This window comes from Peromyscus maniculatus, chromosome 4, assembly GCF_049852395.1.
Source record: "Peromyscus maniculatus bairdii isolate BWxNUB_F1_BW_parent chromosome 4, HU_Pman_BW_mat_3.1, whole genome shotgun sequence".
Classification (NCBI taxonomy): domain Eukaryota; kingdom Metazoa; phylum Chordata; class Mammalia; order Rodentia; family Cricetidae; genus Peromyscus; species Peromyscus maniculatus.
The window spans coordinates 44,017,166-44,039,502 of NC_134855.1; the positions used below are offsets into that span (position 1 = coordinate 44,017,166).

A 22,337-nucleotide genomic window follows, 5' to 3' on the forward strand; every position below is an offset into this window, starting at 1 on the left:
ATTTTTAGCTTTCAAATGCCCCAGAATCTTAAAGCTAGATTTTTCTGATTATATGTGCACATGGTATTTCTTTGGGACAGGAGAGCAGAGCCACAGTGTTAATGTTGTTTTGTTACTCTCTGGGTCTTTTCATTTTAAATCAAAGGAAAAAGTATACTTTCCTAGCTACTAAAACCAGAGGGGTCTTCATGACACCACTCTTTCTGAAGTAGAAGCATTATTTCATGGGTCAATTGGCTAGGCCAGGAAGTATTTCTCAATGTCATAGTGCATGGGAGTCATTGTGTTTCCTTTCTTTTGTTCCATGCTGTGGGTGTGACTCAGTGGCTAGGGAATTTGTCTAAGGTATGTGAGGCCAGCAGTTTTATTTTCAGCACTGTGAGAGGAAGAAAATTCCATCTCTTTTATTGCTTATGTTTTTTTTTATAGGAGAGAGATTAAAGAAATAAAGAATGATTGTTTTTATAAAGCAGAAATGGTTTATCAACATACTGTCCAATTTTATTAAGTAGTTAGCTGCTTCTTTGTTTATTGATTTTGCTAATAATTTGACTTCTTAGCAGAGATAGTGTGACATTACTTAATGGTAATGTGACATTACTTTTCAGTTAGATCCTAATATGTGTTGTGCTAATATAAACCCCAGTTGGTATTTTACTTCTAATACATATTTCTTTCAATGCTGAAAGGATATATTTTTTTTTGTCTAAGGTGATATGTAGAAGATGCTTATTCCACCCAGATAGTTACAGGTAAATAAATACATGATTTAACAACTTGTGTTTGTGCTTTTATCAAGCAAACGCTTTGTGTTCATTTATTTATGTATATATTTTATCCATGTATCTATGTATGTGTGTATGCATATATCTATAAATCAATCATCTACATCTATCTATCATCTGTCTATCTATCTATCTATCTATCTATCTATCTATCTATCTATCTATCTATCTATCTATCTATCATCTATCTATCTATCTATCTATCTATCTATCTATCTATCTATCTGTTTCTCTATCTCTATCAATCTACCTATTATCTATTAATCCAAATACTTTATGGCTTAAATATTTCCTAATATCTAAAATTCTAGAATGCTATCAATATACTTGTATATTTGTAAAAATTTTCATCTAAATTTAAATAGATTCTGATAAAGTGAACACCTTCCTGTGAAGAAATCCAATCTTTAATCACTCAGGTGTGCTGCCCACTACTTATTGTCACCAATATTTATTGTTTCCTGAGAAGTCCAAGAATAGTGAACCCACACGAGAAGAGACAGAGAAGGGGTCCCTACGGGCTTCCTCTGCCCACAAAGAGTTCATCAGAACTCAGAGGATAGATAATCATAGCAACAGCACTTCCATGAACTCCACTGTGCTTCTCATGTTCACGTTTGGTTCAGCAAAGACAAATTGAGTGCTCATTTGTTTACCATGATCCAGCAGAAGGGCCAAATTTTCAGAGCTGCTTCATAGCAAGCAAGCATTGATGAACGATTAGAAATGTGTGTGCACAGGTAAAGGCAAACCCAGACACACAGGGTTAGTCATTAAATTCATGGCTGGGGGATTTAAAAGGTGCAATTATTGAAGACTCTTTGGTAACAAAGAAAATGGAGTACAAAGGGTTAAAAAGTCACCGGTGCCAGGTGATTTTCAAAGTAGCTACTGTAGCACTTTGGGTTAATGATGGTCACTCACCAGAGCACCACTACTCAGGAGAATCATGAACACGATGAAGGTCTCAAACCAGTTGTGTTCCACTATCCGGAAGCACGTTCTACGCAGGTTCCACCACTGCTTGCCTCTCCCTTCTTCCACGCTAATTTGACAGCACTTGAATCTCCGTACACAGCCTGCAAGCACAAGGTCCCAATAGAGGTCAAGAAGAGCTCTGCTGTCTCCATCACATGCCATGACAAACCCAGGTTCATCCTCCCATCACCAGTACTATCCTTCATTGGTTGTGATGACACTTTCAGCTTACAGTAAGAAGTGTGTACTTATGAGCAGTGGGAAATCAATGGGCCATGAAGCATCTTCAGATCTTGCCTTTACTTTACACAATGCTGCCTTCAAAGAAGACACGTTGTAAATAACAAATAGTGACAAGCAGTTTGTCTTTTACTGGATGACCATATCACATCTGTTATAGCTACTCGAGTAAAGGACTTCAAAATGAAATTGGTCACTGAACAGAAAACATCTCCCTTAAAAAATGTGTAGAGTAGCAATACAGATTTCATCAGCACACGAGTATTCTTGTGGTGATCCTGAAAGGGTATGCATGGTTTTCTGAGTAACGAGTTCACTAACAAGTGACTTGCATGGTCCTGCTTGGATGTACCTTTGACTTCCCCCATTGCTTTTATTTTCTGAATCAAACTCATGGACAGCACGAACTACCTTTCTAAACACTGTCGACAAAAATTAAAAGGGACAGTGGAAGGTACTGCCTATGTTATTGTGTTTAAACACTTTTAAAGAAAAGAGATAAACACAGGAACGCTGCCCCAAGGCAAAAGGGAGACAAAGTGGGGAGAAGAGGTGGGATGTCAGAAGAAAATAGAGAAAGAAAAAGAAAGGGATGAATGGAAGAAGACAAGATTGCAGGATGGAGCTGAGGAACAGAGCACTAAAGGAAAGGGACAGAAGGTAGAGAAGAATTGCCAGGAACACTAAAAAAGAAAGTATTCTTAAGTGAGCTGTCAGATGAATTCTTGTTAGAGCTGGCCAGCAGAGCAAGAAACTTTCAGATGAACATGGGGAAGCAGTTTTGGGAAAGGTTTAGAGTGAGTATGTGTATCATTTATAGAAGGAACAAAGAAAGACTAATGACCTTTTAGGCCTATAAGGCAAAAAACAACTAATAGAAAATTACAAATACACTAACATTTCCCAAACTCAAATCACAAAGGCATGAAAGCTTAGTAAACACTAACTACAGGAGACAAGTCTCACCCTTTTGTTGGATCACTGTAGGCTGAAGCAGGCCCTGTGCAAGGCCCAGGGATCCAGGGCGCTCTGCATTTCCTGTGCTCACAACATGCATTAAGAATTGTGCTTTCGCAGGGCGGTGGTGGCGCACGCCTTTAATCCCAGCACTCGGGAGGCAGAGCCAGGCGGATCTCTGTGAGTTTGAGGCCAGCCTGGGCTACCAAGTGAGTTCCAGGAAAGGCGCAAAGCTACACAGAGAAACCCTGTCTCGAAAAACCAAAAAAAAAAAAAAAAAGAATTGTGCTTTCACCTAAAAACCTGACTTTAAATTTGAAATTCTTAGTTTTCATAGTCAGCAAATTTACCATTCAGATAAATTTTCTTTGTGAGCATTGGAAAACTGTTTAAGAAGCGAACTTACTGTAAAAACAATCACTATTTTCTCTGAAAAATGTCAATTGGTCATGAGTTTTGATGAAATGAAAGCATTTTTTCTCTAGACTCATAACCTCTGCCATGGTGTGGAAGGAAATAATCAGAGAACAGCACTGGATTTTAAATTCTCAAAACACGTGAAATGGGTCTATTGCCAAGTTTGATTGTGTTGAAGGGAGCGACTTTGGGTGGTCAGCAGCTGAAAAGGCTGCACTCTGCAGGTGAGATGCTAGTTGAAGACCTTATCTTTACCTTCAGTGAAGCAGGCTTCGGGCTCAAGGGTTTCTTCGGGTTCCATGACAGGCTGTTCCTCTGCAGGTGCCCCAATGTCCACAGTGCTCCCTTCTGAAGAGCTGCTGCTTTCATTGAGTTTCTGTGCACAAAATGGGCATATAAAACAAATTCCTTTAATTTAATTTCCTAATAATTGGCCTACCAAGAAGGGATTATTACCATGGCTTCATTTTTTTTTTTTTTTACTTTTTTTTTTTTTTTGAGGCAAGGTGATCTGAAAATTTATAGTAAAACAGAGATTCAGAAGAAGAAATAGGAAACCCTCCCTGTTATTTCCTTTTCCAGGAATTTCTGTATGCAATCAGATATTGCTATGTTGTGTAGGGATGTTACAAGTGACCATTAGCAACACACAGTGAGGAAACCTCTGTCCTGTGGATTGGAGAATGGGGACAGTGTCATTACTTGTAGTCATGGGGAAAAGAGAGAAAAAAAGAATGAAACTAAGATAATGTCTACCTTAGAAGGAAATAAAATCATTAAACTATTCTGTGTTTAAACCTTTAATACTGTCTTACTTCTGAGCAATTATGACCTGCTGCTTTCACTTATGTTTGTAATATTCATTGTTAGGTAGATCAGAAGATTAGAATTATTTATTATAAAAAATTCATGATTTTATATTCCATATGCTCTTTGGAGAAAAGATGCCATACAAAAAGTAAAAAATATATCAATACACAAATAACCTTAGATTAGTAAATAAGCATGCTCTATTACTGAAAAATATTTTAGATTGTAAAAACAAATCAATAAATTCATGGAAAAATCAGTTTTCTCCTCAATGAGTTATATTTATGCTAATATGACATGTGAAACTAATTAGATAAAAACTTTATTTCCCAGAATTTGGCAGCAGTAACCAGATGCATGGCTCTCATTTTAACTTCTCAGTAGACAATGATGGTAAAAACAGCAGGAAATATCAACTTATTCCAAAGATAGGAGCTAGTTCTTGGAATTCTTTGTAAAGATGGCATGCTGGCCTTCAAATTTAAGTAAAAATAATTAGTACATTGGGTAATTTAGTCAGGTAAGATATACTGAACACCAACAAGATGTTAGACACTTAGTGTTTATTGGCAACTAAAACATTCATGGCCCTATTTGATATTTGAAATAGAGTACTATATTTTCCAAACTATAGATTTATGTAGACCCTAAAAGACACCACACCAACTGCCCACTCAAAATGTATTTTAAATAATAAATTTTAAGTGTCACACTAAAACTATTAATGTTTAGAATAGAATTTCATATGTATGAAACAGAGGTTTACTTTGCATTTGCTCAAAGGAAGATGGCATCTACATCTGGGTCTATATCCAAGTGATTGTCTCCCTTTCTTTTAAGTTTCTTGTGAAATAGAAAATTACAGGTCATGGAGATCTATGTAGATATGAATGATCAGCCTAGTCCTCAGTGTTCATTTTGAAGATTACCTCTGAAAATATACACAGATTCTTCACTGAAAACTAATCTAACTTTTCAAAAAAATATGACGTTAGCCTATTTACCACATTCAGCATCTGGAGTATTCACTGTTCGCTACAGGAGGCAACAACAGGTAGATTTAAAATTTACATTTGGGCTGCATTTGCTTCAAATGACCTTTTCTTTGATTCTACCATTTCGTCTGACTTAAAAACATACCCAAGGATAAATCATGCATTTGCTTCTCTAACAGATGAAGAGAATCATTAGATGGAGGGCTTAAGTTACACTGCCCATCATTCATCAGGACACGGCCTTCTGAAGATCTATATGTCTCATCCTCAACCTAATTGGTATTTACCAGTGGCTATATAGTAATAGGTCCAGGCTGAGTTTTGCCACTTCATTTAAGTAACTTATGTCATACCAATAGCTTTTATTGACATTCTCAGTGTTGTAAGAATTAATACTTATTTTATAAAAAAGTTATGAATACAATAGCATTTCATTATTATCCAGCATTCTTCACTATAAAACAGTATTCAGTGTATGATGCCTTCTCTTCATGTAATGATCAGTGAACTGATTTGAGAAGGTAATATTCTTTACCAACATTCATTAATTATTAGAAATTCTATCTCCCCCCTATGAATAAATTTATGTGTGGGCAGGGATTCAGATGAAATTTAATTTACATAGCAAATTTATCTTGCTGAACATATAATAGTGATCTGCTAGATCTCTAAATATATTTTAGTCTTTATCAAGAATCACAGTATCAGATGTAATTCAAAGAAAACCCCTTCCTCAGTAGTATCATTTTTCATTGTCAAATGGAATCAAAAGTTGTCAAGCAGTTGTTCTCAAATGAGGACCTCAGAAATGAGTTATTCTCTACATAAAAGTTGCTCCATCAAATTATAAGTTGAATGATGCTAACAGGAACATATACTTAAAATTTATTATTACATTTATTTAGTCATTTTTTGTATGCATGTGTGTGTGTGTAAGTGTGAAACTACATGTGTATTGTAACACACATGGAATCCAAAAGACAACTTGATAGAGCCAGTTTTCTTTTTCTACTTTCTGGGTCCTAAATATTAAGTTCAGATCTTCAGACTTAGTGCCAAGTGCCATTACTCATGGAAGTATCTCACTCCATTATCACTGCTTTTTCCTTGTACCAATGATGTCATGCTGTAATTCTGACATTTGTTAGTAAAAGACTGACAATAGCCAGTTTTACTTCTTTCCAACCATAGCATCTTTTTCACCAGGACCACTGTTTTCACTTATTCTGCCTTTAAAAGAAAACAAAGATGATTTATTTGATGGAACTAAGTACTATTTTCCTTGTTCCAAGAAAAAGACTTATCTGAGAATGCCTGGACTGAAAATTGCAAGAACCCAACCCAAGGCATTATTTTAATTTTTGACACATTTTCAAGATGTCATTTTATGTAGAAGGCAACTAGATACCTGGTATAGAAATATAGAATACAGATATGATAGGATAAAAGGGTAGATTAATGAACCTACTTTTAAAGGGCAGCAACTTGTTTAAAGTGTTTTACATTAGTATAGATTTTAGTTTATTGATACAAGTTTAAACTTAATTTTGTTACACTGTATACATGTTTATGTAATATAATATATTATGTTTATGTAACTCATTTAGATTGTAGTGGATAATTAAAAATACAGATTAATAATTAGTCTTCTATGATAGTCAAACTTATACTCATGTTAAGTTTTCTAGGTATACATAGATATAATTCAATTAGGTAGTTAATCTTCAAACACTTCATAGACCTACAGAATATGGCATTTAAAATGTTATAAAAACTTAGACTTTCTGGACAGTAAGACATGTCTGTTCCTGGCAGCACAGATTTACTTCAAAGGGAAAGATGAGCATCGAAGACACTCTATATGGAGTTCATCTTCTTCTTGGCAAAAGTAGCCATTTGGGCAAGAAATTGTTCTTGCCTGGACAGCTTGAAAAAATGTATCAACTGGACATGCAGGACCTATAGGAAGGTGGCCACTGAACTTTGCAAGGCAAAATGGTCCTTCAGGCATCTGCTTTGCAGAGGATATGGGCAGACATTCTACAGGACACAGAGATAAGTGACTGAGAGACTCTAGGCCTGTGAGCTGAAGACAGATGCCCCAACTTTACAGAGGAACTTTGGATGACTGTTCAGACTGCCAGCTTTCTCTGTCTACTCTCTGAAGACTCCCAAAAGTTGCTTGCGTCCTTCTCCCATTTCTCAGGTAATATTATATCCTTCTGAGGTCTTTGATGTAGTTGAAGACTAGATAGTCAAAATTTCCTTAGTTATGATAAAGGATAAATTAGATATAAAACCTTTGACTCACAAATATAGGATAGATAGAATATCTTCTTTAATTTTGCCAAATACAAATAGACTAGATACTGTAACTGTAATTCTTGCTTGATAATTGTTTTGTTATATGTAATTTTACTTTGTTAAAGTTAAAACCTTTCTTTTTGAATAAAAAAAAGAAAGAAAAGGGAAAGTGCTGTGGATATGGCTCTGTATGCCATGAATGTGTTGCTCTGATTAACTGATAAATAAAACACCGATTGGCCAGTAGCCAGGCAAGAAGTATAGTATAGGTGGGATAAGAGAGAGGAGAATTCTGGGAAGTAGAAGGCTGAGTCAGGAGATGCTGTCAGCTGCTAACCCCATGAGAAACAAAATGTAAAGTACAGGTAAGCCACAAGCAATGTGGCAACTTATGGATTAATAGAAATGGGTTAATTTAAAATATAAGAACTAGACAGAAAGAAGCCTGCCATGATATACAGTTTATAAGTATTATAAGTCTGTGTGTGTACTTGGGTCTGAGCAGCTGTGGGCCTGAGTGGGACTGGAGAAAACTCCAACTACAGATACCCATTTCAATAAGACTCACTTGTAATATATTTATATTCACATTCATATTTTGACTTTTTAGGATATGCTTACATAAGGTTTTCACTCTTACATGTTTTTTTAAAAGAATATACACAGACTGACAGATTTTTTTCTTGTTATTTCTATATCAGCATCCTAATTCATAGAGACAATCTGAGCTTTAAATTATTTCTACTCATACTTTATTCTTTTGAGTTATTGAAAAATTTCTTTGTAATGAGGATGGAACAGGCCAGTAAGATCAAAAAAAAAAAAAAAAAAAAAAGAAATATGAAAACAAGATAAACATTGGTATGTAATTGGAAACACAAAAACTCAACTGTGTTTACCAAAAGTTGGGTTACATAAAGGCCTGTCCTCCCTTAGTTGACAGACAGAATTCTATTTTCTAATTTGCATTAATTTGTTTACTTGAGCTGAGGTGGGGTGACCCTGTTCTCTCTCTCTCTCTGCTCTTTTGAATTTACTATGCTTTATTTTGAGTTTGAATAAACAGTTAACTTTTGTAAACCTCTTACGGACACTTACAAATAATGCCCACATTAAAAATACTAATACTTATGAGATAAATGTAAATTGGAAAAATTCTCATACTTTCACCTTCTTTGTTGTGTCATTAAGAGTCCCAATGTCTTTACTTAATTTGTTATTCATATTTTAAGCACAGGATAAAAACATTGTATCTAAACCCTAAAAGCAAACATATGGTTGTCAATATATTTTTATTTTTCTCATTGTCAAAATTAAAAATGAATGAATGCAGTCATTTGTTTGATATAGTACTACCACTCAAATATGGAGGAAAGCTCTTTAGCTGCTAGGGAAGGGCTCACGTCAACTCTGCACACAAAACATGTTTCCAACAACATTCTAAAGATACTGGGTAACAATTAAACCCAAATGTTTTTCAAACACAAATTTTATTAATTTAAAATTTAAGAAGGTAAATTGGTCTCCTTTTTCTGTTCTTAAATTGCTATTAAGTTTTACTCTGAATTTAAAGTACTAATTCTCACTGTTTTGAGATTAATAAAATATTTTAGATCCATTTTGGCATTTATTAGGCTATTAATAAATCTTTAACTTATTAAATCCCAAATGGACTAGTTAATTACAGACTGTGTATATTTTTACACGTGAACCCCAGGAGCTAAATTATACACGTGTCCTTTGATCTATGGAATCCATATATACTTGGCAGGCTCGCTTAAGAGTTGAGATGAAGAAATGTACAAACCGCATTGCGTTTGAAATACGCACTTTGCCTTGCCCACTAGGGTATTCCAAAATCACTTAAAACTGCAATCTTGATGCTAAGAGCATTTTCCCTTCACAGTGGATTTATGCCACGTTTCTTGCTTTTAAAGATGTTCTCTGGTACAGAAAGTGATTTTGACCTTGAAGGTGAAAAAACACAACACAGAGCAAGCAAAGCATGCTCGGTGTGTCTGTGGGAGGAATGGATTGGATGGTTTCTTCTTGTGCTCAGCTTTAACTTTCAACATGAAATGTTTTTATTCTGAGACCAGATTTCTTACAGGGATCTTATTTATCGATATTAATGAGAGTTTAACTTTGAAGTGATTAAAAAAATCAATCTGGCATGCCATGGTCAAAAGGTATATAATACACTGTTGCATTCACATAGAGATGCAACAGAGAAGGCACTCATCTATAAACTGAGGGTGTGCCGACGTATGAGCAGAGCATGATCTATTTTAAATCTTAGCCTTTTACTGAACTGATACATATATGCAGACACATATACATGAGACTCCTGATACGCTGTTTGTCAGTTGTTATTGACTCAGTGGGTTAAAATACTTGGCAAAGCATTTTAAATGGAGGAAATGGATTTGGAGTGTGGGAAGGAAGATGCATTATTTTTATTTATTTATTTTTGGTTTTTTGAGACAGGGTTTCTCTGTGTAGCTTTGCGCCTTTCCTGGAGCTCACTCTGTAGCCCAGGCTGGCCTTGAACTCACAGAGATCCACCTGGCTCTGCCTCCCGAGTGCTGGGATTAAAGGCGTGCACCACCATTGCCCAGCTGTTTTGTTTTTTTTTTTAACACTTCAAATCCATTTCCATGGACATTGTAGTCAGGATTTTCCCACTCTTGTGTCTCTGTGCTGTTTCTTCCCCTTCTTTCACTACGAATCCCCCAAATATCTCAATGCAGCCATTGCTAGTTTCAATACCAGCCCCTACTCCTAAAAGTGGGAGATATCCACTTGACACAAAAACTTGTTATAAAAGCTTGAGTCATTATTAAATTGACATACTCAATAGCCTAAATTATATCATACGCCTACAGTATCCTCCCAGGATAACTACCTACCAAAATACCCCATGGTTTCCCTTGATCATGGTGTATACACCAGCCAATTTTTGTGAGGAATCGACTGTAGTTGACATACTGATGTCTTTAAAGTATTTGGACTATGGAAACTCTAAAGATGCTGTACTATTTTGGGGACTTCCATCAAAGCTTGAACCACAGATTCCTTGTTTTAGATTTCTTTGGAATTGTCTTACAAAATTGTCCCTTTCCTTAATGTATGATACCATTGTTATATCCCAGAAAGCACACTGTAAGTTGAAAATATAAGTAAAAAATACATTCACAACACACAAACTACTGAACACCATAGCCAGCAACACAGTAAATAAGAATGCATTGGTTGGTGAAAAATAGTAATAGTAAGTCAGTCCAGGTCAGGGACAGCCCTAATATCCACTAATGTTTTAGGTTAATTATTTAAAGTAAGATCTCATGGACTGAATTGTATTCACCCACCTGTCCTCTGTTCCATCTTCAAATAATGAAACCATCTATATATCTGAAGGTGGGGCTTGTTAATGAGCCCTACAGAGCAAATGAATCATGAAGCTAAGGCTGTAATCCAATAGAGTGAAGCCTTTAAAAGTTGGGGAAGAGACCACAGATCTATTTCTGTTCGTGTGCACATATCACAGACAGTCTTTGTAAAGACTCAAGGAAGGTGGCCATCTACAACCTTAGGAGATGGCCCTTACCAAAAACTGACCCTGTGATACCATGGTCTTGAATTATCTACTTTAATAAATAAATTTTAGTTATGTAAGCCATCCAGCTCAGAGCACAGTGCTATTTTAGCCCACACAAAACTACAACATAATGTAATTTTATTGTGAGGAACGGTGTGGACCACTTCTTTTGAAAGTTCACTTCTATGTATTTGAGCTGAGGTGATACACAGAAAAAATATGAATACTTATAAACAAAGGCTCCAGGTTCCACCTTCACTCTTAAGCATCCAAAGCTATTTTTATTTATTTTTTACTGGAAAAGTTACAATAACATGCTCTTCCTTTGTTAATTGTAAGGATTAAGTAGCCTTATAATGATGCTTTTTTTGTTTACTATTTGTTAGTAATTTAACAGATATTCTTTAATAAGGATGAGAAAAATCACACATCAGTATATTATACTTTGATTTGTCACTAATCTTCCTGTGATTAAATCTTTGGTTTCTCAATAAAATAATATTTGACGATATCCCAAAAATGTTCTACAAATCATCAATGCAGACAGTACAATCCACATATATATTTGTACATATATAAATGTATACATTTTCACCTCCCCAATTTACAGAATCTTACCTCTTTGCTTTCTTCTAGATCTGATTCACTGCTGAAGTCCTCTGTGTTTAAGTTCTCAAAGTCAGACTCTCCCACAGCAATGGGAACAGTCACGGTGAGACTGGGGTTGTTTATGAATGACATGTAATCACTCTCATCAATGATATACTTCTCCACGCTGCTGCCAGTCCCTATGCCACTTGTGGTTCCATTCACATCTTTCAGACAGTCCAGATCTTTTCCAATTTCTGCTGTGTGGTTAGATATGCAATTGTCTTTTCTGTTGTTTAGATCATCAAGTGGCTTAATTTCATCTAAAATCTTCTGTTTCCTAACAAAGGACTGCTGGATAAACTCATATATTTTTCTTTTTACATATGCTATTCCCTTGTGCATCCTGTCCACAGCAATTTGAAGATTGTTCATTTCATTGTCATCATCAGTGGCTGCAAGGTTGTCTGCACTAAATGAGCTCAGAAGCAAGGCCAGAAAGAGGTTCAGGACCTTGAAAATAGACATAGGTACACATTCACCAAAACACAGAGAAGAACAGAGATCACTATTACCGTAGGTGTAGAAATAATCTAAAGCCATATGAGCAAAGACACAGCAGTCACTATAAGTCAGGTGGTCTAAGATCAGAGCACATGCTGCATATCATGAGGCATTGGGTTCAACACCCAGCCCTGAAAAAATGTTGGGCACTCAGAATTTGTGATATGGCTCCTTCTCTATAAAACGAAAGCATTCTTCCTATTGCTCTGAAGATTTCCCACACATGAAATGAAGAATTTGAATGAATTAATTTATCATTATATGTAAAGTTGTATGAGTAAAGGAAAAGAAATTTACTGATATAGTGTAACAGTTTTAAATTTAAAAATCATTAATATTTGAAAATATTCATTTATATATACTTTGGCATTTCTTTCTTCGTGGTTTTATGCTGTTGGCTGTTAACAGAAATAAAATCATGATTATTACCAAATTTAGAATTAAAATGTTAAGTTCTCAAAACATTCATTAACCATTTTTTTTTTGACAGGGTTTCTTTGTGTAGTCCTGGCTGTGCTGGCCTGGAGCTCACAGAGATCCACCTGCCTCTACTTTCTGGGTTTTGGCATTAAAGGCATTTGCCAGCAGTGACCATTCTTGTCAACACTATTCTATAGCAAAAGAACACACACACACACACACACACACACAGCATATATATATATATATATATATATATATATATATATATATATATATATATATACACACACACACACGTGGCAGATTTATGACAAATTTTAATAATTCTATGCAATTTGTAAAATAAATGTGATGAAATGATTGACATAAGATGGAGTTGAGGATAAAAATTATAGATAATGTTAGTGTGCATACATTTTAAAACTGTATTTCTATATTACCATAGTATATTGTGATAGTATTTGTTTCAGAATGAGAATATGAACATATCTAAGATCAGAGGCATTTAAAATTAATGATGATAAAAGTTAGTTTTAATAAAAGGAGTACCACTCCGTTATGCTATTAATATATATCTTAAAGGCATATCTAATTTGCATACATACCACAAGGTTCCCAATCACCATGACCATCATGAAGACAGTAAGGCACATGGCTTGGCCAGCGACCTCCATGCAGTCCCACATGGTCTCTATCCACTCTCCACACAGCACACGGAACACGATCAGGAAGGAGTGGAAGAAGTCATTCATGTGCCAGCGTGGGAGCTTGCAGTCACTGGCAATTTTGCAGACACAATCTTTATAACTTTTGCCAAACAGCTGCATGCCGACCACGGCAAAAATGAAGACAATGATGGCCAACACCAGGGTCAGGTTGCCCAGCGCGCCCACCGAGTTACCAATGATCTTAATGAGCATATTCAGTGTGGGCCAGGATTTTGCCAACTTGAACACTCGGAGCTAGAAAATGAGAACAAATTAATATACATTATGACATTCATAAGCATTATAGTGAGACTTACTAAGGAATAAGGGGGTGCAGTTCATTGATAGAACATTTCCCAATCTTGAGTGCAGCTATGAGGTCCAAGCCTAGCACTACACACCCCTAAAAATCCTCCTATAATATCTTGCTCTAACTTTATCAGATTCATGATTAACATTTGGATCCTCCCAGAAAGAATCTAACATTTCCAGCATTTAATTATATAGATCATCTTCTTTGAAAGTGAATTCTTAATTGTATATTGGAACCTGTGTTCTTTAATTTGTTTCTCTGAGACCTACCAAATTTCATACTGTCTTATTAACATGTGGATGTGAATAATTTCTGTAAAAAACTCATTTGTCAAGAATGTTCTAAGTAACATTACATTGAGCCTGATGTAAATAGAAAAAAAATATTTGTATCTATTATTATTACATTGGGGTAAAGCTATAAATAAATACACATATATTGTAAAACTGGAATGTTTACTATGACTCCTCTTTGATCTTCAGGGCAATGTATATGAATTAATGCATATGCTTAATAGTCCTTTGAACTTTTTAGTTTTTGATGGAATAGATTTCCTAGAATTAGAATTACGTGCATACATTTTATGTGAATGTCATCCACTGCTACCAAAGGCTATTTGCACTTTCAAGTTATTATGAAAATATTGACCATTTCTGTTAAGAATACTTCTTCAGTTTGAAAACATTAATTGTACAAGTCATTAGGAACAATACTTTGTCAACATAGCAACCAAAACATTAGCAGTCACATGACAGGACTAGTGACGGCTCAATGTCAAAGCATGTGCAAGCTTCTGTGTTATGTAACCCAGCACTGCAAACTAAAAACTGGTAATACTAGTGAAGTTTACATGACTAAACTTTTCAGAATAAAGCTGTTTTTGAAATAAATACCTGGAGAGATATCATTCCCATTTAGAAGCCTCAGGTTACACAAAAACTTAAGATGTTAATAGTGGTTATGTGGGAAAGTCTATGGAAGTGTTATGAAAGATCACCATTGGGGAAAACAATTTTATTCTTATTATTATTGGTTTTTCAAGACAGGGTTTCTCTGTGTAGCTTTGCGCCTTTCCTGGATCTCGCTCTGTTGATCAGGCTGGCCTGGAATACACAAAGATCCGCCTGCCTCTGCCTCCCAAGTGCTGGGATTAAAGGCGTGTGCCACCACCACCCGGCAACAATTATTATTGCCACTCTCTTGTTTACCAGTCGAAATGAACGGAGAACGGACAGTCCTTCCACATTGGCAAGGCCAAGTTCTACCAGGCTTAGTGTCACAATGAAACCATCAAAGATATTCCATCCTTCTTGGAAATAATAGTACGGGTCCATGGCAATGATTTTCAGGAACATTTCTGCCGTGAAGATCCCAGTAAAAACCTAAGATCAAAACAAAATTACTCAAATTCTATCAGATAATAATAATGATAAATATAACATATTTTCCTTAGGATAAAAGGCTTAGGCTACTTTTCCATTACTGATCCTATTACTATCTTACTAGTAGAGGAAAATTTAGTTGAAAAGGCTGGGTTGCATTAGTTTACTGTGTTACCCTCACAGAAGCTCCAGTAACCAGGTAGTGTAAATACCATAATTATTACAGGGGAAGAAAACAATATTTCAAGGTGTTTAAAATGTCCCTCTTTTATCAACCAACTAGAAAATGGCTAAATTAGAATTTGAGCACCAATGCATGATTTTGATACTTCATTCCATTAAATTGGTACTATTATCCCATTAAATTGATACTATGCATTCCATTAAATTGATACTATTCATTCCATTAAATTGCCTTTATTTCCAGACTTCATATAACCTAGATGACAAGATTTTCATAAACAGGTTATTTGTAAGACTATTCTTATTTCCTTCAAATGAGATAGTTATTGTTAATGTGTATCTTGTATTATAATGTGATCATCACTATCATTACAATTAGTTACATGCATAAAAAGTATATTTCCATAATGTAAATAGTAGAGATTTAAAAATACAAATACACTATAGGATATGCATATTTTAATTTTCTATATTTGTAAAATCCTAAAATTCCTCCTAAATACTGTATTAAAAGCATGTCATACTTTATATGGTTCTTCCTTCAAATAAAAACTGAGATTTCTAAGTTGATTCAGCTGGAAAACATTTTAATAACTTATGTTTTAAAATAAAAAAGGAGAGTATTAAGTGGAAACATTGACTAAAAATGGGCTTAATGATCATATATACAAAATGCACTGGGCCTTTTCAATATTTCATGATCTGTATCTAGAACAGATCTATGAAACAGAACATAGACTTCCTAGACTCCAGAAGGAGAAAAAATGGAGACACTTTTATGTTGTTGATCACTTTGAAAGAACACATGACCTTATTTGAACTGTCTAGAGTAAGGACACAGTGATGCTATCACTCAAAGAAAAACATGGCCTTAAATTCTGAAACACTTCACTTTTTCAAAACTTTGGAAACATCATTATTGACTTTTTAGTCATTATTGCAGGTCTATGCCTATTTCTCAGTTTTTTCACAGACATTAAAGGCTATTATTTCTCAAAAAGCAGTGCTCACAGACAGCTGGATGTAATTGCCTTAGGGATGTAGGAATTGTGGTTGAAAGAGTGCTAATAAGCCACTAAATGTAGTAAACAGTTTCCCAAGCAGAAAATTTGAATACTGAACACATTTACCTTCTTGTATGCTTACCAAGTTTCCTACTGTAAGCACATGATTGAAATGATCCGTCATTGGGTAGTGCTCCATGGCCATGAAAAGGGTATTTAACACAATACAGATGGTGATGGCCAGATCAACAAATGGGTCCATCACAACCAGGTTGACAATATGTTTGACTTTAAGCCAATATGGGGAACAGTCCCAAATTAAGAATATGTTGGAAAATTTATACCAACAGGGTGGACATTTCTGCCTTGATTCTTCTAGTTCTAGATTTAAAAAAAAAAAAAAAGAAGGAAGAAGGCTAAATGACTACCTTCTAAGTGCAAATATTTATTTTAGAACCACTAAACATACTTTCAGTAGCAAGCATATTTCTGTTTTCTGCAAAGATAATTACTTGATATAATAATATAGATACCATCAGACATGTACATATAGTAGAGTTAAGAAATAAATCATTTTCCTTTTTCACATAGACCCTGCTTCTTAACACTTGGCCGCTAGTAAGCTTGTTGGTCATATAGGTGAAGTTTCAACAGGAACATAGCTTTGGGTAATTCACTCTGTGCTAAATCCTGTGTTACTGACAGGCTGCTCATTTGTAAGATTTAGGGCAAGGATTAATGTGATACATCATCATTTAAATATGCTTTTATTTTGTGGAAATGACTTATTTGTCTCTCTAATCTTAAAATTATTTTGGATCATGACTGAAGGAACCATGTTGCTGAAATTTGTAGCTAATTACAACAGAGGATTTCTGACTGATGCATTAGAAATCTCTCACTCTTCACATGTACTACTAAGATATTAAGAGTTCAGAGTCCAGCACATTGAATTTAATATTCAACACTTTCAGAATGCATGACCACTCATTTAATAGTAGGGCATTTCTTTTTTCCTTTTTTTCCCTGTGAGTGTAATTGCCAACACATAAGTAGAGATATTTGACTCCAGTAAGATAATGAAAGTTTATTGAAATAATGGTGGTGGGGTTTGTTACAAACCTTCTACTGTATTTGTTAAGATGCTGGCTATACTCATTGCCCTTTGCCTTTGGGAAGGATCTTCTAGAAAGTCCATTGAAACATGGAAAGAACTTGACCTCCTCTTTCTCATTTCAGTTTCAGTGGTCGTTCCCTGTAAAGAAAATGCTGAGGCATTAAATGATTAACTTGAGCAATATGGCACACAAATAAATGGAGACAGTGATTTTCATGAAACACATGCACCGTGCATTTTCATATTTAATTGCTGATGGCAGATCTTGGTGACTTATTGGATCATTAACCTGGAATATTTAAACTGCTAATCATATAGTCATAAAAGAAAATTTAAATGTTTGACCCCCTTGGTTTTATAATTTTATGAAATATGTGACATGTGATTATAATATAGTTGGTAAAGATTGTCATAGGCATATTTAATTTGTTTTTAATTAAAGAACAAATTGCTAAATCCTAATGCCTTAAAAAGTCATATAGATGGTCAAGCCATTTTGAGAAAGTAGCCATTTCATTTTAAGAAAATACCAAAGACTATAAGCACACTTAGCTGTAGTAATCTCATTTTATAGATATAAGATATAGATGGTCATTGATAATACAAAGTATATTCTAAAAATCCATACATATGATGCAGGGTCAACAGTTTCATCCAGGGTACCAAAGCAATAAGTCATCCCATTTAAACATAGTCATGCTCATCATGCTGGTATATTCCAAGTGAGTGTACAGTTTAGGAGGAAGTATCCTTTGTTTGGAAAGTTCTTGTCTGAATGTACAGTAACAAACACACAATACTCCTTTGTTACACAGACAATTATTTTATCGGGATTAATAATTTATTGGTGTCCCTTTGTGTAGATTGGCTTTGTGAATACCTATATCAGCATTTTTAGTACAATAAATATCAACCCTGGAAATTTTAGATAATGATGAAGCTATCTATGCACAGTGTTTTTGAAAATCTGAACTAAAACAAAGATAAAAATAAAGAGTCTGATGGGAAGATTTACTATACACCCTTTACACTTAAAAGCCATTTATTTACTCTTATAATAGAGCATTAGGGGTGATGTCTCCATATCTAAATTCAGTATGGGTACATAGCAAATCAACCAAGGCATTCTTTATTGTTCAATTAATCCTTAGCATATACAGTAGGTAATGCATTCACATTTGTGCAAGGAGTGCTGAGGCTTTAAGGTTTAGTTGGTTAGTCTATTAAAGGTGTTACAAGATGCAGGGCATTCTCAGCTTGACCAACCAGGAATCATTCTCAAGAGTTCCATTCTGTAGAAACACTGGCTGGTGCAGCAATCATGGGCCAGCCATGCCTGAGCTATGTAAAACTTTCTTACATTGTCATCAGTAGCTGGCTTATCTATTATCACCTCTGGCAGAAGCTGTCCAACTGGAGATGTAGGAACTGAGGGTCCACCAACCAAGGAAACCACACCGTTGCAATCCACTGTGCTGTGCATCTTTCCATTTGCTGGAAACACCGCCAGCATCCGGGATGACCTGCTGGTTTGACTCAGGTTACTGTTGCGGCGTTCTCCATGTCTTCGGGGAACAAATAGTGAATCTCTCCGGCTCTCATTATCCTCAAAGGTGCTGTGTTCATCATCAGCAAAGTCATTCTCAGACCCCACATCCTTTGCTCGTCCTCTAAAGCTGAAAAGGCTTGTTCTGCTATTGCGTCTTGGGGAAAACAGGGAACCACGGATGCTCAGCAGTGACTGAAGGGTTGACACAAACAACAAAAAGTAAAATAATATTAAAACAGCCCATTGAAATAGTTTTGCAAGATTAAGTTGAAAGAAATTTCATCATTTGTTAGAGAAGGTATCACATTCCTTCTGATTAATATAATTCATAGGCATTCAGATGAAATTAAATTATCTTTGTACATTATTGTTTCTAGCCATTGATATTAAATAATACATAGCTGGCATGCAGCCTAAAGATAACGGGAGACAAATACCCAGTCACTATCTCTCAAGTTTAAAGAGAAACACCCTTAAGAATCTCTGTATGGATAAATCCATTGGTGATGAACACGGACAGCACAGCTGTGACTGATTTTCACTTCCCTTTCCCTTCAGATAATTCCTACAGCAGTTCTCACTGATTCACCTGTAAAATGGCATATCTGTAGAACCAGAAGTTAAACATTCTGAAATTCTGATTGGTGCACTTTTCTGTGAAGTTTACTGTAACAAGTATTTTCAGAAGTTCATAGGACAGTTGATGAACAAGTTATTGGAAGAAAACCAACATAGTGTTGTTAATTCGCCAAAGGCATATTTCTGAGTACCTAACTCCTAGTCTACATTTTGTGGATGTTTTTAGAATATCCGAGGACTGGAAGATTAAATATCATTAATTACAGGCAATTACCAGACGACACATCCAACATGAAAATTCAGTTCGCCTGACTTCGAACCTTCTGTTATTTCAAAAGCATCTAGGAACATATTTGCGTATGTGTGGAGGGAAGTAAAGCTTTCACATAACTATATGGAGAAGAAGCAGTTTTAAGCATAATGCAACAATAGTCCATTCAGTTGATGAAAACTCCTACGTCTGTTTCAATTCTTCATCAGAGGACTCAGCAGTACGTACCTGGTGTGGGGAAGAGTACCTCTTTTCATAGGTCAGTCTGTTCCCTTCTATGGAGAAGCGAAACCCTTTCCTTCTGACGCTGTCTTCAGACTCAGACTTGTGGAATTCATCCTCATCTTTCTCTTCCCCTCCAGACTGCTCTTTCTGTTTTCTTTTCTTCCGCCGATTCCGTCTTTCCTTAGCACTCTTCGAACTCAACTTGGAGGCTTCTGAAGAGCTATCTGAGAGCCTACCTGCTGCACTGGGCTCTCTGGAATGTTCTGAGGCAGTTGCAGCTGCCGCCTGCTATATAGAGGAGGAAGCGTTTTAGTGTGGTACAAGAAAAGACTGCTTAAGAGCTTTCTTCAAGTTGCTCAAGTTTTGCCATCATTTACAAAATACTAGCTAACTGAGGCAAATATTATCTAGAAGATGTTTTCTGGGTGAGAAGGGAATTTTTTTTCTTTCTTTTAACTAACAATGACTTTCAGAAATAATCTACTTTCCCTCATGGTAACATTTATGAAGTCTGCATTGTACTACATTGATCACATGTTCATAAAGATTCATTGGGCATTTAAAAAAACCCATAGGGCTCAATCTATTCTAGTAATTAGTATTTAATGGCCATTATCTTCATTTTTTTCTGAAAAACAAACTGGATCATGGAAGAAGAACTGAAGAGTTATTCAAGATCCTATCCGAAGTTGGAAATGTGATAGCGGGCTCAGGTCTTCTCCAGTTTCTGAAAGTGTTCAATAACTTCCATATAGTATCAGTCGAAGTTATGAAAGGTATCCCCACCCCTTTCTCACTCCTCCATAATACTATTGTCCACAAGAAGGAGGGAGGGTCGATAACTTTCCACTAAGCAACAGAAGGTGGTCAATTCTCCAAAAGCCGCCCCAACCACCTTCATCTCAACAGTGGCTCTCCCTAGTTGTAAGAGTATGAGAGAAGAAAAACACTGTGTGGTCACAACTTGTTTGGTTATAAAGCTGCACTTTTTAGTTATTGTTATTCCCACAATATCCTCAATACAGAACTGTGGTAAATGAATAAGCATGCTTGAAGGAACCCTTTCTGTATGATCAAGATGGCTCTGAATAAAATTTGATTTGAATACAATTTTATTCTATTAGTTGTAATACGATTGTTAAATGGTCTTATTAATAAAAAAAAAAAAAAAACCAGAGCCAGATATTGGGGTAAAAGCTGAAAGATCAGAGTGGCAGAGCAGCAAGCCACAAGTCTTATCCCTATGAAATCCTCTGCTGAAAAAGAGCGAGCTCCTCTCTCCACCCTGCCTTATCACTTCCTCTCTCTGTCCAGCTCTACCACTTCCTGTCTGTTTGTACAGACCTCTGTGGTTAACTCGTGGCTAGCTCCTCCTTCTGATTTTCAGGCTAGCTTTATTTTGTTAGAGCACAAATAAAATATCACCACATTTCCTTTTTTTGTTCTAAAATAAAAAAGTTTATAACTAATAAAAAATAATATACAATAACTACAATAACTATATATAATATACACAGGCAATAAATACATCAACAATGTGTAGTTCGTTTGCACTTGACAAATTCAGAGAAAATACTCCTTTATCTATACTATCTTTGTGAATCCAAAGGATTGTATCTAATTCACCTTCTATCCTAATTTGCATTATCAACCAAAAACTGTCTTTTGATGTCTTTTGAACTTATAAACTTTACACTTCTTTAGTGAGTTTCTTTTCTGAATTTCTTAACAAGGAAAACTATAATTATAACTATCTAATCTTCAACTCCCTCAGAGACCCCCGAAGGAAATGATATTAACTGAGTAAACAGGAAGTGCAAACAAGCAACTTCCAAAAAGGAGATATTATATAGATATGATAGAATAAAAGGGTAGATTATTGAATCTACTTTCAAAGAGCAACAACTTGTTTAAAATGTTTTACATTGCTATGGATTTTAATATATTGATACAAATTTAAAGTTAATATTGTTATACTATATATATATTTCTACTCTTGTTTAATATATTATGTTTATGCAGCTCATTTAAAATTGTAATGTATAATTAAGAAATACAGATTATAGTTAATCATCTATGATAATCAAACTTATAGTCATGTTAAGTTTTCTAGGTATACATAGTTATATTTCAGTTAGGTAGGTAATCTTCAAATACTTCAAAGACCTATAAAATATAACATTTAAAATGTTTTAAAAACAGGCATTTCTGGACAATGAGACATGCCTGCTCCTGATAGCACAGATTTATTTCAAAGACGATGATGAGCATTGAAGAAACTCCATATGGAGTTTATTTTCCTTATGGCAAAAGTTAGCCATTTGGGCAAGAAACTATTCTTGCCTGGA

At 35.3% G+C, this 22,337-nt stretch overlaps 1 protein-coding gene across 1 annotated transcript in view; it reads right to left on the reverse strand.

Moving 5' to 3' along the window:
- Scn1a (sodium voltage-gated channel alpha subunit 1) overlaps nt 1-22,337 on the reverse strand; it is a 149,192-nt gene that overhangs the window by 23,912 nt on the left and 102,943 nt on the right. The window contains exons 11-19 of the mRNA XM_076569585.1: nt 19,993-20,277; nt 18,726-19,106; nt 17,371-17,503; nt 16,391-16,629; nt 14,888-15,061; nt 13,265-13,621; nt 11,703-12,185; nt 3,633-3,753; nt 1,710-1,864 (exon numbers count right to left, since the gene is read on the reverse strand). Coding sequence (XP_076425700.1) covers nt 1,710-1,864; nt 3,633-3,753; nt 11,703-12,185; nt 13,265-13,621; nt 14,888-15,061; nt 16,391-16,629; nt 17,371-17,503; nt 18,726-19,106; nt 19,993-20,277 — 2,328 coding nt within the window. The remainder of the gene's footprint in view (nt 1-1,709; nt 1,865-3,632; nt 3,754-11,702; nt 12,186-13,264; nt 13,622-14,887; nt 15,062-16,390; nt 16,630-17,370; nt 17,504-18,725; nt 19,107-19,992; nt 20,278-22,337) is intronic.